Genomic DNA, 20,419 nt, shown 5'->3' with positions numbered 1-20,419 from the left:
TAGACATGACTGAGACAAATCTCCGGTCAATAACCAATAGCGGGACCTGGATGCCCATATTGGCTCCTACATATTCTACGAAGATCTTTATCGGTCAGACCGCATAACAACATACGTTGTTCCCTTTGTCATCGGTATGTTACTTGCCCGAGATTCGATCGTCGGTATCCAATACCTAGTTCAATCTCGTTACCGGCAAGTCTCTTTACTCGTTCCGTAATACATCATCTCACAACTAACATATTAGTTGTAATGCTTGCAAGGCTTATGTGATGTGCATTACCGAGAGGGCCCAGAGATACCTCTCCGACAATCGGAGTGACAAAACCTAATCTCGAAATACGCCAACCCAACATGTACCTTTGGAGACACCTGTAGTACTCCTTTATAATCACCCAGTTACGTTGTGACGTTTGGTAGCACCCAAAGTGTTCCTCCGGTAAACGGGAGTTGCATAATCTCATAGTTATAGGAACATGTATAAGTCATGAAGAAAGCAATAGCAACATACTAAACGATCGGGTGCTAAGCTAATGGAATGGGTCATGTCAATCAGATCATTCACTTAATGATGTGATCCCGTTAATCAAATAACAACTCATTGTTCATGGTTAGGAAACATAACCATCTTTGATTAACGAGCTAGTCAAGTAGAGGCATACTAGTGACACTTTGTTTGTCTATGTATTCACACATATATTATGTTTCCGATTAATACAATTCTAGCATGAACAATAAACATTTATCATGATATATAAGGAAATAAATAATAACTTTATTATTGCCTCTAGGGCATATTTCCTTCACTCACCACCACGCCCGCCCGCCCCTGCAGCATGGCTCCTCCCCTCCGTCGCGCGCAGGCCAGATCCGCGCGCGCCCCGCGCGAGCAGCCGCGCCACATCCTTCTTCCGTCGCGCAGGCCGACGACCGCGCCGCCCGTGCGCCCGACTGGCACGCCGGCCCGCCTCCCGCACAGCCGCCGCAGCCAGCCACTCGCCGCGAACTGCCGCCGCAGCAAACCTCCCTCCACGCGCCACCCCGGGCCGCCGTGTCGCGCACGCGAGCCGCCGCGCTGCCATGGCCCCGCCCTATGCCGTCCTTGGCAGTCTCCTCGCCAAATTTGCAGACGAGGGAGATGAGAGGGCCCCGCCGCCACCTTCACCGGAGCCGACGCGGCCTTTGTCGGCCGCTCCTCCGGCGGCGGCGAGCCAAGGGGAGGGTGGAAAGGGGGGGAGGGTGGCGGCGCCGATCTAGGGTTTCCCCCGTGTCGCCAGGGAGGGCGACGCGGGGGACGAGGCTAGTACTTCATTTGGTTAGTTCACTTTGGAAAGCACATAGTATAGAGCTAGGTGATATTGTTCATTTTGATCCGGTTGCTTGAGGTAACTTATTTAACTTTGAGGTGTTTGATGAAGGGGGGATCAAAAGATGGATGATTACAATCCTGGTATAACTTTTGTCTTCATTTTTCCTTCATTTTATTATTTTTTATTGTTTATGTAGAATATTTTTTTGAAAACATTCATGTTTTTCTCCTTTTCCTTCTCTCACAGGCATGTTTATTATTATTATTATTTTATTGTTTATATAGAATACTTTTCTTTTTTGTATTTTAAATTTTTAGTTGGATCTTCAAATTTAGTTGAAAATTTTGGTCCTTTGGATGAAATGAAAACTTTAATCTCTGAATTTCAGTGAAATTCGATGATTTCGGCAAAAGCTGAAATATTTCTGAAACTGAAATTTCCTTGGGCACGCCACGGCAGGTCGCACTGCCCGTTTGTGATACGAGAATTGCTTCAATTATTCGTGAACTGAAAGCCGTTCAACTTCAAAAACATCAATTCTTCATGAACTAGCAAAATAATCATGCCATTATATCTCATTTTCGAATTGAAGCCATTCATCTGGACTTTAATTTCTCGTCTTTATTCAATTAATGTTATGCTCCAAATCTGAAATTGCCTAAATCTCAATAGGACACGGCGACCTTCAGCTCGAACTCCTCCCCGACGACCAGCGACAGCCCGCCGATGTGGGCGACGCCGCCGAATCCTCCTGCGTTCTGGTACCGTGTGCCGGCTGGCGAGCTCGGCTCCACCTCCGCGCCGTTGACGTGGACGGTGAGCTTCTTCGGCGCCGCCGGCGACCGGTGGCCCATGAGCACCACCTTGCTGATCACCAGCGTCCTGGTCTGTGCGTACGAGTTGTGCACCACCTCCGACCTCACTTTGATGGACCCGTCGCTCCCCGTTGCGCAGCTGAACCTTACCAGGCTCCAATCGCTTCTGCCGCCCATCTCCGGCGACTCGCCGTCGTCTAGGAAAAGGTCCCCGCTGGCCGTGCCGTCCTCAGCGAGCGCGACCAGGAGGTGGAACGCGGTCCGGCGCGCGCGCGAGGTCGTCAGCGCGCTCTGCTGCAGCGGCAGGATGGTTCCGCCGGCCACGTGCACGTTCACCGTGTCGGCCGGCGCCGGGAGCGTGACGTGCTCGCCGGTCTTCGTTGCGACGGTGAGGGAGTGGTCGTAGAGGCTGAACCACCGGCCCGCGGGGAAGTAGGCGTCGACGGTGGTGGCGCCCGGCTCGAGCACCGGCGAGACGAGCACGCCGCGGCCGAGCAGGAACTGCCTGTCCACGCCGTACGTGGCGACGTCGTGCGGGTAGGAGAAGAAGAGCGGCCGCGCGATGGGCGCCCCCGTCGTGTGCGCCTCGTACATGAGCGTGTAGAAGTAAGGCAGCAGCTGGTACCGGAGCCCGAGCGCCTTCCTCGCCGACGCCGCCACCGACGGCCACAGGTACAGCTCTCGCCGGACGGTGAAGATCGCCGAGTGGTCCCTCGAGAACGGGTAGAAGGCGCCGAGCTGGATCCACCGGCCGCAGAGCTCCTCTGTCGTGTCGCCGTTGAAGCCGCAGATGTCGGCGCCGATCATGGGCATGCCGAACAGGCCGAAGCTGAGCATGGTGTTGATGGAGTAGCGGAGGTCGCCCCACGTGGCGGCGTTGTCGCCAGTCCAGTGCGCCGTGTACCGGCCGGAGCCGACGAAGGTGGACCTGCTGAGCACGAAGGGGCGGCGGCCGGTGTCCCTCAGCAGCGCGCGGTGCGTGGCGCGGGCCTCGAGGAGGCCGAAGAGGTTGTGCGCGTCGTACTCGGTGACGCCGCCGTAGTGCACGGCGGAGGCCGGCACCGTCTTGTTGTTGATGGGGCGGTGCGTGCCGTTGTTGTTGATCCGGTAGGGCGGGTCGTCGAGCGCGTTCATCGGCTCCGGGTTGTAGAAGTTGGAGATCTCGTTCATGTCGATCCACAGCCCGTCGACGGGGATGGTCCGGCGGAAGAGGGAGATCTCCCGCGCCCAGAACTCGGCGGCGCGCGGGTGCATGAAGTCCGGGAAGTAGACGTCGCCGGGCCACACGTTGCCGAGGAAGTTGGTGCCGTTCCGCTTCAGGAAGATGTCCTGCTGCATCCCGCGGACGAACGTCCCGTACGTCGCGTCGATGCGGATCCCTGTCATCATCGGTAAATACATCAGCGACGGTGCCACCATTTTTAGAGCTCCATTTTGCTGCTACGTTTGATCGGTCGACTCGATCGTGTCGCGTGTATGTATGGACCTGGGTCTAGGATGAGGACGTATTTCTGGGCGTTGCGGTGAAGCCGGTCGACGAACGGCCGGAGCTCGGCGGCGGTGAAGTTCACGTGGTCCAGGGTGAAGTCCTTGAAGCCGTCCATGTAGTCGATGTCCGTCCACATCACCTCCAGCGGGATCCTGGCCTTGGCGTAGCCGGCCACCACGCGCTCCAGGTCAGACACGTTCAGGTACCCGTACCGGCACTGGTGGAACCCTGCAACCAACCAAACACATTCAGATGCATGAAGATACAGAGCGCATAGTTTGCAGAGTACAAGCAGATGTTGCGGCGTACCGAAGGACCAATAGGGCATGGGGGCAGGGCGGCCGATGAGCTGGGTGTACTGGTCGACGACGGCGAGCGGGGAGGGGCCGGCGAAGAAGTAGAAGTCGAGGACGCCGCCGATGACCTTGTAGGTGACGTAGGACCCGCCGTAGAGCACGTCCATGCCGTTGCTGCTGAGCAGGAGCACGCCGTGGGCGGCCCCCGGCGGCCGCACGTCCATGTAGAAGGGGTGCGCGCCGTAGAGGTTGACGTCCACGTGGGCCGCGCCGATGTCGGCGTTCCAGAGCGTGAAGGTGTCATTGTGCCGCAGCCGGAACGAGCCCTTCGTCTGCTCGCCCAGCCCGTACAGCGACGCCCGGCCCGCCGGCAGCGCCGACGTCACCTCCAGGTACTTGTCCCGGAAGACGAGGCCGGGGGCGGTGTCGAAGAGCACGTCGCCGGTGGAGCGGCGGGACACGGTGAAGCGGAACGGGGAGGCGTGGACGGTGAGGACGAGGTCGGAGCCCGCGGCGGACAGGACGCGGCTGCCCTGGAGCGGCGTCGAGGAGGCGGGCGGCGCGTTGTGGAGGTCGTCCTCCGGCGCCGGGCGCGGGATGATGTCCTGCGGCACCTCCCATCGCGGGCGGTCGCCGTCGGTGATGCGCACGCGCAGCCGGCTGTCCGTCTCGAGGCTGCCACCGGCATCAAAAATAAAATGCTGAGAAAATATACAAGTAAGATGATTACAAGTGGAATATCACAGTGGTCGCATGGCCTAATGGATAAGGCGCTCGCCTCCGGAGCGGGAGATTCTGGGTTCGAGTCCCAGTGTGATCGGTCACTGTAACTTTTTTGCCCTCCTTTTTTTATTCTCGTATATTATATATTACGTCAGCTATATGCGGCATAATGAACTCGAAGCAATCACAAAACGAATTGGTACATTTTTCTGAAGGATCGACTCAACCATGATCGAAGCTGAGGCTCATCAAAGTCACCATACTCCTAACTAACAGACTGTCTACGCACGGGTGGATCGGTATCATACTGAGTTTACTGACATAACACTTGCCTTGCAGTGAGGCAGAGCCTCTGGGCACCAGCCCCGAGCGCCGCGTCCGCCGGCGTCTCGCCGGCAAGCACAAGCTCCAGCCGCGCCGACAGAGCGCTCCCCGACTGGGTCAGCGACACGACGTCGTACCCGCCGCCGCCGTCATCGCCACACGACACGGCGAGGGGGAGGAAGACGACGAGGAGGAGGAGGATCATGAGGGGCGGAGAACAATCAGCTGGCGCGGACGGCGTCGCCATCGGAGCACCCGCAGCCGCGGGAAAGGGAGGAGGCCGGCCGCGCCAGCTAACAGTGAGTGCAAGACAGATCGGGCTTTGCGAATAAGTAGGCAGTGGCGATCGACCAGCCAATCAATCAGTCGGGAGTCGGGACAGGGAGTGATCGATCGATAGCGATTTTGTCGGTCAGAAAAATATAAATCCTTCGTTTCTTCAGAGGAAGGATACGCGCCACGGCTGAACTGACACGGCACGGCGCTTTGGACCAGTTTATTATATTAGCAGATCCCGAAGATGATACACGATGTGCTTCTTTTAATATTACTTCCTGAACTAATAATTAGTAGAGCCCGATCCAAATATTGGATCGAATGGAAAAGAAATGTTAGACGAATATTGGAGCTGCTAACTTGCTGCAGTCGCATACGAAATACTATTAATTACTGGCTGTACCGACTGAGATGTTGATCAGACGAAAAAGAGCAATCCACGCACAAATCTGAATAACAAGGTCTGGCCAGATCGAAGATAGCGCCAATAATTCTGATCGGTTTTGGAAAAGAAGTGGAGGAAAATCTGCTTCTACAAATGGATTCCTGACAAGATCATATGCGTGCAAGCTGTTGGCCACAGTGGTTTCAGCATCATATCGTGTCAAGAGCTAAAGGATCGGGATACTATTGTGTGCCTTTGCGTTTTTGTTGGATCTATATTATACTACTAGTACTACCGTAGTAGTATTTTTTCCTGCCAGTAGCTGGTGGTGAGTTTTGTGGACACAAATGATGTTCATTACATGATCTGAATTGTATTTTTTTTTGTAAGCATGTACAGTAGCTTCACTTTTATTCGGTTGTATCACTGTTTGTGGTCTTTGTGAGCTTTATTAATTGAAAGCAGGACGCTTCTTGCGCGTTTTATCTAAAATGAAGTTCAGATGGGGCTACATTGTTTGAAGCTACCGCTGAAAATTTCACTCTCCTTTAATTCGATGGAAAGAAAGAAAAGATTGCAACTTTGTTTACTAAAAAGGAAAATTTTGCACTTTCTGTATAAGAATGCAATTGGTGCAAGAGCAAGTTGCGCTTCTCATTGGACATTTTCATTTTATATATCAAATGAGTTTTAGGAAAATCACAGTCAACGTGGACAAAAATGGTCCAAAAATGTCGTTGAATTGGCACACATAAACAAAATTAGAATTGTTCTAGTAAGGAAGGATGTGTAGGGTAACCATGCAAAGCTTACGCTTCAATCTCAACGTCTCTGTAGGTTTCTCTCATAAGATTAACAAAAAATACTAAGAAGATTCAGATTATTTTTCTTTGTACAATATATGAAAGTAGAAGTTGAAGTATGTGTAATCTAGATGATTCGGGATTTGAGGGTGCAATCATATATACCTAAATAGTTGATCCTCACAACTTTTTTTTGACATGCACATATGCCACCCACCACACACGTCATCTCATTAATTACTATTTTCTTCTATTTATTCAGTTGTTCGCTACATCCCCACTATTTATTTTTTCTACCTTGAGAACCGAGCGCCGCACAAGTGGCTAGTAGGCTAGCTATAGTGGGGGTAACTTAGATAGTAACTTAATACATCCCTAGATAATTTTGCCTATGTGGCACGTATTTAATGAGGAAAGAGTTGCTTGTGGTAACATAATATGTTACTGTAACATAGCGCTTCCCGAGGCAAAATGAGTATATGAGTTAATAAATGAAGCCATCTATAACATTACTACTCCCTCCGTTTTTATTTACTCTGCATATTAGAGTTGACTGAAGTCAAACTTCGCAAAGTTTGACCAAGTTTATAGAAAAAAATATAGACATTTATGATAATAAATCTATACGATGTGAAAGTACATTTAATAATAAATCTAATGTTGTTGATTTGTTATTGTATATCTTAATATTTTTGTATATAAATTTGGTCAAAGTTTGTAAAGCTTGACTTTGACCAAAGCTAATATGCGAACTAAATAAAAACGGAGGGAGTACTATGTTACTTTGCACTATGAAGGTAGTAATTTAGACTAGTGTTATATGCATGACACTAGTATAAGTTACTCCCCACTATGACCAGCCGTAGAACGGGTGTGCTCGCGGCCCACCAGCGTTCGAGTCATGGACTCGGCGCTGTGTGCCTCAGGTGACCCTTTTATATAAAAATAAACCACCAAGGACTAGTCCTGTCCGGTCTCATTTTTTCCTCCTACCCATGCAACTCATCAACATGCCATCTCATCATAGTTTATTTCCACAAATTTGTCCCTATTTTATCTACCCATGTAATTCATCCAAATCAATGAGTCATGAAAGTTTGCCACGTCATCAACATACCATGTCATCGTAGCCGGTCCTCACAATTTATAACTATCTTTTCTATTTATGCAACCCATCCACGTCAATAATCATGCATGTCTATCACGTCATCAACACATCATCTCATCATAGTTAATCCTTGTAATTTATCCACATCATCATTCTATCAATTTTAGCATTTACTCATGTGGCAGCGTGCGGATTATCTTCTACTCCCTCCGTCCCATAATATAAGACGTTTTTACAAGCTGTTAGCTTGCAAAAACATTTTATATTATGAGACGGAGAGAGCAGTATAAAAGGTCCGGAGTCGAGAGATGAAATGTAGACTCCGAAAAGTGTCAAGGGGTTGAAAAGTGGGCATCTCATGCTTAAAATGAAGGGTGTGGGTAGGTCTCAGTCGACTGACATTTAACTAAGTCTCAGTCAAATGACATAGAATGTAAGAGAAAAAAAAAGAAACTGCATATATCATAATGTAAGTTCTCACGGATATAGAATTGACCGAGACTTAACGGAAAGGTCTAGAGTCATCCACATCATCAGTCTATCAATTGTACCATTTGCTCCCACGGCAAGGTGTGGATTATCTTCTAGTTTAAAAGGTCTAGAGTCAAGTGGTGAAATGTAGACTCCAAAAAGTGTCAAGGGGTTGAAAAGTGGGCATCACATCCCTAGGAATGAAGGTATATAACTTACGGTACCGGACAGAGCTACTTGCAATATTGTTTTTTTTTTTTTTTGGAAAGAAGCCGGTGCATGACAAAGCAGACAGTGTGCACTCTGGAACTATACGGACCATGCATGCATATATCTCCGATAATGTGAGTTTTGTGACCACCTTATCTGCACCACCTTTATTTTGTTGGCTTTCCTTTGGACGGCGAGGGTTGTGCGAGCATGCATGCATGGGCCAAAAGATGGCGACGGTACGTGTACGTAACGTACGTGACATATCATCTACTCCTACTACGGTGTAGCTGCCTTTTGCTTTGTGGCCGGCCGTTCGTTGATACCGATGGATGATACGGGTGTGTGCGTGACATCTCATCTACCAGCGTAGCTGATTGCTCTCTGATAGATGCCGGCGCGTGCGGTGCGGTTCGAGCGGAGCACAAGTCTTTGGATTGTCTTCGTTGTATTGTAGCTTAGCCCTAGATCTGGACCAGAAGCATTAGATTTCTAGCGCAGAGAATCAACTCTGTAGACTTGGGCTAAGAAAGTGGTCACGCTCGTCGCTCGATCGTGAGTAATCCGACACGCGGACTGGACACGAATCAGTACGTACTACGAATTAGATTAGACTCTCCCCACTACACGAGGTCCACACCACGCTTGTCTGGTGCAGAAAAAAAGTACTCCAGCATGCGTTGAACCTTTATGTCTGAATGAACGTACCTGGCGTACACGGCGAGCCTCTGCACGTCGCCGGTGGACGACACGCCGCCGGTGGCGGCCGCGGCCTCGGCCTCGGCGCGCAGCCGCCTCCCTCCGTCGTCCACCGCGACGCGGGCGACACGGTACCCGCCGGCGGCGAGCTGCTCCTCCTCCTTGGACGAGCACAAGCGCGACGCAAACAGGCAGAGACACAGGCAGAGGAGCAGCAGCGACCGCGTCGCCATCGGGTCCGGTTGGTGTGAGTGTGTGTGCCGGCCTTGCGCTTGTCGCTGTGTCCATCGGCGAGCGACGGCACCTGTACTTATAGAATCCTCGGCCGTCCAAATGGACCAATCGCGGCCGCTTTGGGTGGCCGTTGGTATCACGGCATGGCATGGCATGGGGGAGACGCGAGAGATCAAGGAATCCGGCCGTTGCCGGGCACCGCCCAGGGTAAAACGGTATGGCGCGGTACCGGTCTTCCTTCCAGAGCCCTCGGCGGCGGCTGCGATTCGATGCATCGGGGCCGGTGCCGGCGATAAGATCCAGTGGGCGGTTCCTTGCCGCAACGGTGGCGCGCGGGGCGTGTGGTCTACGGGCGAGCACGTCGTGCGCAGACTCCCGCTGACCGGCCCGCCCGCCCCCTCCTCACCGTGTGCGTTTCTTAATTTCAATTCAATCAATCGTCTGTGTAAGATATGCTAGGCTGGCGCGTATTTCGAGCGTATACGGCAGCGTGGATTTTTCTAAACAGAATTGCTAACTCACATCTAGATGAAATTTAAGAATGTCACATCTAAGTCTCTGGCCATTGAATCTGTTTGTTGTAATCTCGAGCAAAAATCTCGATCTTTTGTTCGCCTCGTCGCTGTCGCTCGCTGCACCCGTTCTTTTTTTTCCGGCCCATTCTTATTTGTTGGCCCGTTATGGTCGTTACGCCAGGGAGGGGCGGGCCACTCTTTTTGTTTCGTTGAAAAAAAAAACTGCATGGTGTGCATGTTCGCGTCATATAGCTGGACCATTTTTTTTTCTTTTCGAGCTTCATTTTCTTGTCTATTTTTTGTGGTGTGTTCACTCACTGCAGAAATTTCATTTGTAAGTTTTTTTTATATTTTTCTTCTTCTTCATTTTTCTCCGTTGTTGCCCTTGTTGACCTGCTGTATGCTGCTGCTCTTTGGCATCTCTACGTGGGCTGCTGGCGTGTTTTTTTTTTTTGCCCTCTCTTGTGTGTTTTAGGCTTGGCTTTTTCCTTTTTGTTTTTTAGGCTGTGATGCTCAAGTTTTTTGCTTTTTTCTGTCTATATATATATATATATATATGCAATTTTCAATATTCATATTTTTACACGGCTCACGTGTAGTTTGTTGTCCCAGCACGAGCGATCTACGCATCCTTGTCCATTTGTTTTTCGGTCGTTTTCGTATTTGTGTTTCTTTTTTCTTAGTTTTTTAAGCGGGATTGCTAAAATACATCTAGACGAAATTTAGTGATCGCACATCTAGATGTCCAGCCGTCCGATCCAATGTGTCTTTGTTTCCGCGCTAGAGTGATCACCCGTGTCATGAACGATCCGGGCCGTGTTGTAGAGTCTGTCGGGCCGGGAGGCCTACAGCGGAGCAGGACCGTTTTGCCTTTTTTTCTTTTGTGTTAGGCCACGTTGCCTTTGTTTGTGTTTTTTAGAATACAAAGAGTGTAGCCGAGAGAATATTACATCGATACGGCAGCCTCCCTCGAGTCGTCACTCCCCTCTTATGTTCTTCCATTTCTACTGTTTTGTTTCAAATTCAAAGGAGACGACCTGACCTGGCGGATCTAAGGCTCGGAGATGGCAGGGAATGTTGTTTTTTGGTTTTCCCCTATTTGTTTCATGCACTCTTTTTTCCATGTCATCTTTTTATATACTGCGTAAGCAAGTGTTTGCCTAGTTGTTTTTTCACACACAATATATCCTGATTTTAGTTTGTATGTAAACCCCTCGACTCCAGAATAGAGCTACTTGTAGTTTTTGTAGTCACCTTATTTGGAAGTAGTCATCTCAAAAATTGATTTTTTTATAGTTGCCTAAGTTGCAAGTCAATCGTCGACTCGCAACTACGGGGCCATATGTTTGTACGGGTTCAGTTGTAAGTCAACCATCGACTCGCAACTAGAGGAGGGCATATGTTTGTAGGGCCCCTAGTTGTAAGTCAACCATCGTCTCGCAATTAGGACGGACATATGTGTGTAGGATCCTAGTTACAAGTCAACCATCAACTCACAACTAGGACGTGTCCTACTTTTTCTATAGTTGCCCCAGTTGCATGTCAACCATCGGACTTGCTACTAGGGGACATATGTTTGTAGGGGCCTAGTTGCAAGTCAACCATCAACACGCAATTAGGACGCTTCGTACTTTTTTGTAGTGGCCCCAGTTGCATGTCAACCATTGACTCGCAACTAGGGGGCGTATGTTTGTAGGGGCCAAGTTGCAAGTCAACCATCTGTAGGATCGAAAGTATGTCTAGAGGGGGGTGATTAGACTACTTGACCAAATAAAAACTTAACCTTTTCCCAATTTTAGTTGGCAGATTTTAGCTAATTTAGGACAAGTCAAGCAATCATCACATAGTTCAAGCAAGCATGCAAAGAGTATATAGGCAGCGGAAAGTAAAGCATGCAACTTGCAAGAAAGTAAAGGGAAGGGTTTGGAGATTTCAAACGCAATTGGAGACACGGATGTTTTTCCCGTGGTTCGGATAGGTGGTGCTATCCTACATCCACGTTGATGGAGACTTCAACCCACGAAGGGTAACGGTTGCGCGAGTCCACACAGGGCTCCACCCAAGGGTAACGGTTGCGCGAGTCCACACAGGGCTCCACCCACGAAGGGTCCACGAAGAAGCAACCACCCACAAAGGGTCCACGAAGAAGCAACCTTGTCTATCCCACCATGGCCATCGCCCACGAAGGACTTGCCTCACTAGTGGTAGATCTTCACGAAGTAGGCGATCTCCTTGCCCTTACAAACTCCTTGGTTCAACTCCACAATCTTATCGGAGGCTCCCAAGTGACACCTAGCCAATCTAGGAGACACCACTCTCCAAGAAGTAACAAATGGTGTGTAGGTAATGAACTCCTTGCTCTTGTGCTTCAAATGATAGTCTCCCCAACACTCAACTCTCTCTCATAGGATTTGGATTTGGTGGAAAGAAGATTTGAGTGGAAAGCAACTTGGGAAGGCTAGAGATCAAGATTCATATGGTAGGAATGGAATGTCTTGATCTCAACACATGAGTAGGTGGTTCTCTCTCAGAACATATGAGTAGGAATGGTGTGTGTGTTCTGATGGCTCTCTCATCGAATGAGAAGGAGGTGGAGGGGTATATATAGCCTCCACACAAAATCCAACCGTTACACACAATTTACCAATCTCGGTGGGACCGGATAAATAAACTCGGTCTGACCGAAGTAGTAAACCTAGTGACCATTAGGAATTTCGGTGGGACTGACATGCAACTCGGTAGGACCGATTCGGTTAGGGTTTGGGCATAACGTAATCTCGGTGAGACCGATTACACAAACTCGGTGAGACTGAATTTGGTAATTAGCTAACCAGAGAGTTGATCAGGCAAACTCGGTGGGACCGATTTGCTCTTTCGGTGAGACCGAGTGGAACTCGGTGAGACCGAAAGTTACAAAGGGGAAACACTGAGTTTACATTGCAATCTCGATGGGACCGATTCGCTCTTTCGGTGGGACCGAAAAGTTACGAAAGGGAAACAGAGAGTTTGCAACCCCATCTCGGTGAGACCGAGATCCTTATCGGTAGGACCGAATTGCTAGAGTTTGGCAGTGGCTAATGACAAGTGAAACTCGGTGGCGCCGGATAGGAAGAATCGGTAGGACCGAGTTTGGCTTAGAGTTTAGGTCATATGTGGATATGGGAAAGTAGTTGAGGATTTTGGAGCATATCACTAAGCACATGAAGCAAGAGGCTCATTAAGCAACACCTCATCCCTCCTTAATAGTATTGGCTTTTCCTAAAGACTCAATGTGATCTTGGATCACTAAAATATAAAATGAAGAGTCTTGAGCTTTTGAGCTTGAGCCAATTCTTTGTCCTTAGCATTTTGAGGGTTCCACTTTCACATCCATGTCATGCCAATCATTGAGCTTTCCTGAAATAATTATCTTGGAATAGTATTAGCTCAATGAGCTATATGTTGTTATGAATTACCAAAACCACCTAGGGATAGTTGCACTTTCAATCTCCTCCTTTTTGGTAATTGATGACAACATATAGATCAAAGCTTCGACAAATGATAATAAGCTCCTAGGGATAGTCGCTTTGAGAAGTATGTGATAAGTAAGAGCTCCCCCTAAATTTGTGCATATTTAAAATTTGCTTTGGACTACAAATGCACAAAGAGTTAGAGTCATGGGTTACTCTTCCATGTCACATACATCTTGGTGGAGCGCTCAAAATGATAAGAGTGAAATACATGCACTCATCACCAAGAATAATAAATGATCACACAAGATAGATAAGATAATAGCATTAAGCAAGCATGAGTGTAGCTTATGATCAAACACATGATCATCAATGTCTCACAAATAATGACGTAGTATCAAGCACTCAAAAGCACAAAAGGTTCGAAAAACCACCAAATAAAGCAAGAGAGAAAAGCAACACTCTCTCTCTCGAAGCCTATGATCTATACATCTTCTCCCCCTTTGGCAACAAGTTACCAAAAAGTTCCTAGAAAATGCATAGCACTAGATCGACGCTCAGGCTTGATCTTCAGGTGGTGGTGGAGTCCGGATCACTCCAAGGACGAAGGCTTCTGTAGATGTTGAAGTAGTCACTAGAGTTGGAGCTGAAGTAGATGCTGGAGCTGAGGCTGTAGCTGGTGCTGAAGTGGTGGCTCTGGTGTCAGCAACTGGCACGGCAGACGACCTCGGGCCTCGTGGCACTCTAGAAAAAGCATGAGTCGTGGTCCTGCCTCTCCTCTCATTCATGTCCTCCTGGAGCTGCTCCACTGCAGACTGAACTTCCGTTACCTTGACATCCAAGTCATAGAACTTCTGTTCCATGATTCTCTCTAGGCTCTGCTGGTTCTTAGTGAGGGTGGCCAGACTTTGCTCAATCCTCAGCGTGGATGCAATCAAGTAACCAAGCTGCTCTTGTTTGGTCTTCAAAAAGTACTCAGATGCCTTCTCTTGAGTAGGCATCTTGGCAGCTTTCTCCTTCCTCGCCTTCTCCTTCTTTGCAAATGCTTGGGCAGATGATGGCTCGTTCTCAGTCATGACAACTTCATTGTTCTTGAAATCTGGACGGATGGGCAGGTGTTCCTTATCCAACAAATATACGCCCGTGCCCATCTTGGAGTTGATGAGCTCCTGAATCTGAGGGGCATATCCGCAGCTCCTCTTCTGATCTGCCGCAGTCCTTTTGATTGTTTCCACTATGAGGCTCATGACTTTGAATTTCTGAGGCACATCAAACACATGTAGCAAGTTGATCGCGTGACCTCTGATCATCTTGTGATCTCCAGACTTGGGCAGAAGGGTGTGCCTAAGGATCCAGTTGATCGTAGGCAGTCCTGATAGCAGATAATGCACTGAGCCAAATTTGAACGTGTCAAGTGCCTTATTCGGAATCTCCTTGTACATGTTGGACATGGAGTTGTGGTCCATCTTTTTCTTGGCATAGATATCCAAGTCCTCATCTTGCTCCTCTGGGGCATTAATGATCTGTGCCCACTCAGCCACTATAGATTGGTACCTTGTACCCTCAGACATCCATGTGATCCGCCCATCTGGATAAAAGTGTGCCGTGGAGTAGAACTGCATGATAAGTTCCTCGTTCCACTTTGTGAGCTTCTGCCCAACAAAGTCAGCTACTCCACAAGCACTAAATCTATCAAATACTCCTGGGTAGTACTCCTCATTCTCCTTGATATATGTCCAATCAACCCATCGCATTTCACAGACAATGGGCTTCTTATCTAGCAGCATAGTCTCATAGAAATCCTGCTGCTCCTTGGTATGAAACCTGTAGTCCACTGCAGTCCTTCTCCTAGAAGCATATGGGTCTGCTTCTCTCCACTTCCTGAGCCCTAAGTCTCTCCTGAGCTTCATATCCTCAGCCACAGGATGAGCATCGTTGTGGTCTGGGATCTTGGGCTTGAGCTTCCGAAGGACATTCTCTTCCTCATCCTCAGCAACAGTCTCAGGCACTGGGGCCTTGTTCTTCTCAGCTGCAGGAATGCTCCGTGTGTTCCTCTTGGGCTTTGGCTTTGGAGCTGGCTTGGCCTTGGAAGCAGCTCCCCCTGATTTTATGGCATCTCCCATTAGCTTGGGTGCCTTGGGCGCTGGTGCAGCTGCCTCTTCTTCTTCTTCCTCTTCCATGATGGAAGCTTTGCCAAGTACCCTAGCCACAGTCTTCTTCACCCTCTCCTTTCTCTTCTTGCCCTCAGCTGCAACTGGCTCTTGGGGAGTGGGCTTCTCAGTTGAGGCTCTTGCCTTTGACATGGGCTGCCTGCCTGCTGGCCTTTTGATTTTCAGCCTTGGCTTTGTGCCTTGAGCTAGCTCAACTCTCTTGGAAGTGGCCTCTTCCTCTGCCACATAGTCCTCATCTTTAGAGTCTGAAGTTTTCTTCTTCCTTTGTCTCGTGGCAGCCTTTGGCAAATTGCTAGGAGTGCTCCTGCTGCCTTCATCAGATGAACTGGAGGGACTAGTGCCCTCACTCATGACCACTTGCTGCTCTGACAGATTCTGGCTATCACTCTGGTCTGACATGCTGCAAACTGACTGCTGACCCTGTGAATAGATTATAGAAGAGATAGAGTGGATGAGCATCACAAAATGCAGAGATTTTTGCAAAAAGAATGATCCAAAAACTTAGTTTTAGTTTCCCACTGAAATCATCTCGGATCTACCAATTTTCAAACTCGGTGATACCGAAGCAGTTTTGGAACCTAAACTAGTGAACTCGGTAGGACCGAGTCACAGTTCGGTGGCACCGAGACTGCTAGGGTTTCACTGAGTTCAAAAATCGGTCACACCAATAAGTAATTCTCGGTCAGACCGAGTCTCACTTGTGCAATGGCATAAGCCAAATCGGTGGGACCGAGTTTTTCAACTCGGTGGGTCCGAGATGGTTTCGGCGGAAACCTAAACCTAGAATTTTCGAATCAAACCTAACCTATGAGCGTTTTGACTGGATAGAAGTTTATCAAACGTGGCTAGAAATAGTATGATCACAATGTGCTAGGAATCAGATTGAGGAATAGCACAAAGATCAAGTCCATACCCTAGTTCGGCGGGGACTTGCTACGGCGGCAACGGCGGGGCAGAATTCCCATTGACGGCAACGGAAACCAGCGACTGGAGGCTGCTGGCAGCGAGAAGACGATCCGGAGACCTCAAGGGCAGAGCAGGCTATCGTGCGGGCGAAGGGGTTCGGAGAAATTTCCAAATTTTGCCCGTGACTATATATAGCCCGACCCTGTCGGTGTGACCGAGTGGAACAACTCGGTGGCACCGAGATTCATAACTGCGTGCAGTTACTGAAACTCGGTGTGACCGAAAGGTTCAAATCAGTTGCACCGAGATCGAAAACCTAGATCAACTTAATGATCTCGGTAGGACCGAAAGTGGAGTATCGGTCAGACCGAGAATCATAAAGAGGTTTTGGAAGTTTAAGTCTATGACGAATCGGGGACTCCGAGCGCTCCTCACACAGAGTGGTTCGAATCTGACTTGATCAAATTTGTGATGCAGCATGAATGGAGTTTGAGACGAGAAAAGCATAGATAGCTAGAGGAGGTTCTTAGGCATTCTTGTCCATCCACTTGGCAAAAGAAGATAAAACCAAACAATCAAAACAACAAGTGGATGTCCTCGAATGAGTAAAATATGCGACCAGCATGCTCACACAATAAGATGGCAAATGAAATATGTGGCAAGGCATGCACAACCAATTCTAGCATCTATCAAGCAATTTGCGATGACTAGGTCATCTATATATGAGTATATTGACTTAGGAGTCAAGTGAGAACACTTGATCATAGGTCATACTCATCGTTTAAGCTCAAGTGGGGTTACCACTTTTACATAAAGCATTGTTGTGTTCACATCTTTAGAGTTGCTTTAGCTCAAGTCTTAGAGTAAAGCTCCCCCTAGATGTGATATCCCCCCTAAGAGGGATGAACTAACCTTGGGTTTTGTCGATGATGACTTCATGTAGATATTGAAGATGTGGATGCTCAATGTTGATGTAGATCTCTTGGAGCTATCCATATGAGTGAATTGCACTTTCAATACCTACATGGGTTAGTCCCACAAGGAACAAACAAGGATATCCATAGACATAGAGTGATGCACACGAGGATGATGTCCATGAAAACTTTTAGGTTACCTTGTCCCTTGTCTTACCAACAAGAGGGTTTGTGACTCCTTGAACTAGTGCAAGATGTGGAAGTTGATTGCACTTGTTCTTGCCAAAATGATAAGAATGAAGTATGTTGGCGGAGTCACCCTCAAGAACTCTCTAGTTCTTCTTCTTTTGGATCCACATCATCTTGATGGGAATCCTTGGAGTTGTAGTCGTACTTGATGAAGTGGAACTTGAAGTAGTCTTGGGAATCCACTTGACTAAGGTCTTTGGAGCTTCTTCAAATGCATCAATTTCCTCTTGAAGCTTGTCCTTGCCTTTTTGCTTGTAGTCTTGTGGTGGAAGATCATCTTGAGCTTGTGTCCCCTTGAAAGAAGTATACTTCTCTTGTTGAGGGACAAACTTTGTCTTGGGGTATTGATCTTCTTCCCATTCAACTCCATTGGCATTGAACTTTCGTTCAGAACCAACACCTTGATTCTTCCGGTGCATTCCTTGCTTGCGCACAATTTCCTCGAACTGCTTACTCCCGGCAAGGCTTTTGTACACTCCTTTCTCTATAATTCCCTTCAGTAAGCTATTTTCTTGCTCAAGTGTAACTTGGCTAAGAGAATCATTAGTGGAATCAAGAGAACTACTAGAAGCAACAATATTGGATTTAGCATGATCATTGTTACTACTAGAGGAAGAATCTTTCTTGTTAGACTTGACTTGAGGCATGTAAGTGGATAAGAGTAAACGCTTGGCAATGTAAGAAGAACTTTTCTTGCGGAGATCATCATTGATTGCCTTTAAGAACTCATGCTCTTGCTCAAGATTGAGCTTTTCAAAGCGTAGTTTCTCATGAGCTCTTAAAAGTTCTCGATGATCTTCGAAGATAGTGTCATGAGCTAACTTAAGAGTTTTTAGTTCTTTAGTTAGAGCCTCAATCTTCTCCTTATCATTGTCATTTGTTTTATCTTGATTAGCATGATTAATTGGTCCTTCATCATAGTATTCATCTCTAGAGTTGTCACCAAGCAAATCATCATCTAACAAGTCATCTTCATCACTATTGAAATCAACATACTCGGGGTGTGTTACCTTAGGACCTTTGGCCATGAAGCATCTTCCAATTCCTTCATTTGGTGAGTCAAATATGTCGTAGGAGTTGGTTGACACAAGTGCTAGACCGGCAACACCTTCATCTTGAGTATCTTCGAAGTCGGAGTGATAACTTCTCTTGGAGTGGCTGTCGGAGTCGGAGCCGGATACCCATTCACCAACATGAGCTTGATGTCTTCATCTTGTGTAGCTCCTTGATGATTTTTCCTTCCTTTCCGAATCCTTGCGTCTCCGTGAGTATCTTCGTTCATAACGATCATCTCTACTCCTTCTTTCCCTTGGTGGTGATCCTTTGCTTCTTCTTTTTGGAGAATCTTCTCTTCTCTTGTAGGGAGCCGTACACTCATTGGAGTAGTGTCCGGGTCTTCCACAATTGTAACAATTTCGCTCTCGACTAGAAGATCTTTTGTCATTGTAGGACCTTGACTTGGAGCTTCTATCTTTGCTTCTACTCTTGTAGAACTTGTTGAAGTTCTTCACCATTAAGCTCAATTCTTCGTTGAAGTCTTGTTTCTCACTTGATGATGTAGGGGCTTCACATGAGGCTTTACAGGCACCACTTGATTTGTTGTGAAGTTCCTCTTTATCCTTAAGTGACATCTCATGAGCAACAATTCTTCCAATCACTTCCGTTGGCTTGAGATCTTTGTAATTGGGCATCATTTGGATCAATGTGCACACGGTATCATATTTTCCATCCAAGGCTCTTAGGATCTTCTTGATGATGAATCTATCGGTCATCTCTTCACTTCCTAAGCCGGCAATCTCATTTGTGATGAGATCAAGCCTAGAGTACATTTCAGCGACACCTTCACCATCCTTCATCTTGAACTTGTCAAGTTGGCTTTGAAGCACATCCAACTTGGATTCCTTGACGGAGTCGGTACCTTCGTGCATATCAATCAAAGTGTCCCAAATTTCCTTTGCATTCTCAAGGCGGCTGATTTTGTTGAATTCTTCGGGGCACAATCCATTGAAGAGAATATCGCAAGCTTGAGCATTGTATTGCAACATCTTCAACTCATCCGCGGTAGCTTCACGGTTTGGTTCTCTCCCATCAAAGAAGTCACCTTGTAAACCAACACACACAATAGCCCAAACGGCGGGGTTATGTCCAAGAATATGCATTTTCATTTTATGCTTCCAACTAGCAAAATTAGTACCATCAAAGTAAGGACCTCTACGGTGATAATTTCCCTCGCTAGATGCCATACTCTCCTAGGTTGTGAAACCAAGGCTATGACCACCAAAAGCTATGGAGATCAAGCAAATGGAGACCAAAGCTCTGATACCACTTGTAGGATCGAAAGTATGTCTAGAGGGGGGGTGATTAGACTACTTGACCAAATAAAAACTTAACCTTTTCCCAATTTTAATTCTTGGCAGATTTTAGCTAATTTAGGACAAGTCAAGCAATCATCACATAATTCAAGAAAGCATGCAAAGAGTATATAGCAGCGGGAAGTAAAGCATGCAACTTGCAAGAAAGTAAAGGGAAGGGTTTGGAGATTTCAAACGCAATTGGAGACACGGATGTTTTTCCCGTGGTTCGGATAGGTGGTGCTATCCTACATCCACGTTGATGGAGACTTCAACCCACGAAGGGTAACGGTTGTGCGAGTCCACACAGGGCTCCACCCAAGGGTAACGGTTGCGCGAGTCCACACAGGGCTCCACCCACGAAGGGTCCATGAAGAAGCAACCACCCACAAAGGGTCCACGAAGAAGCAACCTTGTCTATCCCACCATGGCCATCGCCCACGAAGGACTTGCCTCACTAGCGGTAGATCTTCACGAAGTAGGCGATCTCCTTGCCCTTACAAACTCCTTGGTTCAACTCCACAATCTTGTCGGAGGCTCCCAAGTGACACCTAGCCAATCTAGGAGACACCACTCTCCAAGAAGTAACAAATGGTGTGTAGGTAATGAACTCCTTGCTCTTGTGCTTCAAATGATAGTCTCCCCAACACTCAACTCTCTCTCATAGGATTTGGATTTGGTGGAAAGAAGATTTGAGTGGAAAGCAACTTGGGAAGGCTAG

At 47.8% G+C, this 20,419-nt stretch overlaps 1 protein-coding gene and 1 non-coding gene across 3 annotated transcripts; one reads left to right on the top strand and one right to left on the bottom strand.

The window, feature by feature from the left end:
* Positions 1–1,911: 1,911 nt before the first annotated feature.
* Positions 1,912–9,157, bottom strand: LOC125525958 (Glycosyl hydrolases family 31 protein). Of its 2 annotated transcripts, none has more exons than XM_048690958.2 (4): positions 8,919–9,157; positions 3,924–4,585; positions 3,612–3,842; positions 1,912–3,504 (listed from the first exon to the last, which is right to left on the bottom strand). In XM_048690958.2, exons 1-4 carry the CDS (start codon positions 9,140–9,142, stop codon positions 1,976–1,978), a joined length of 2,646 nt encoding a protein of 881 aa, XP_048546915.2. In that variant the 5' UTR covers positions 9,143–9,157; the 3' UTR covers positions 1,912–1,975. The 2 variants fall into 2 exon arrangements, with proteins under 2 accessions (XP_048546915.2, XP_048546916.2); XM_048690959.2 differs by lacking the exon at positions 8,919–9,157 and adding an exon at positions 4,966–5,276.
* On the top strand, positions 4,658–4,730 carry TRNAR-CCG (transfer RNA arginine (anticodon CCG)). Its single transcript has one exon. It is a non-coding gene; the product is annotated as a tRNA-Arg (tRNA).
* Positions 9,158–20,419: the final 11,262 nt, after the last annotated feature.

The sequence above is a fragment of the Triticum urartu genome, chromosome 7A (genome assembly GCF_056163025.1).
Source record: "Triticum urartu cultivar PI428250 chromosome 7A, HENAU_Tu73, whole genome shotgun sequence".
Lineage (NCBI taxonomy): Eukaryota > Viridiplantae > Streptophyta > Magnoliopsida > Poales > Poaceae > Triticum > Triticum urartu.
This window is presented reverse-complemented; position numbering and strand designations above follow the sequence as displayed.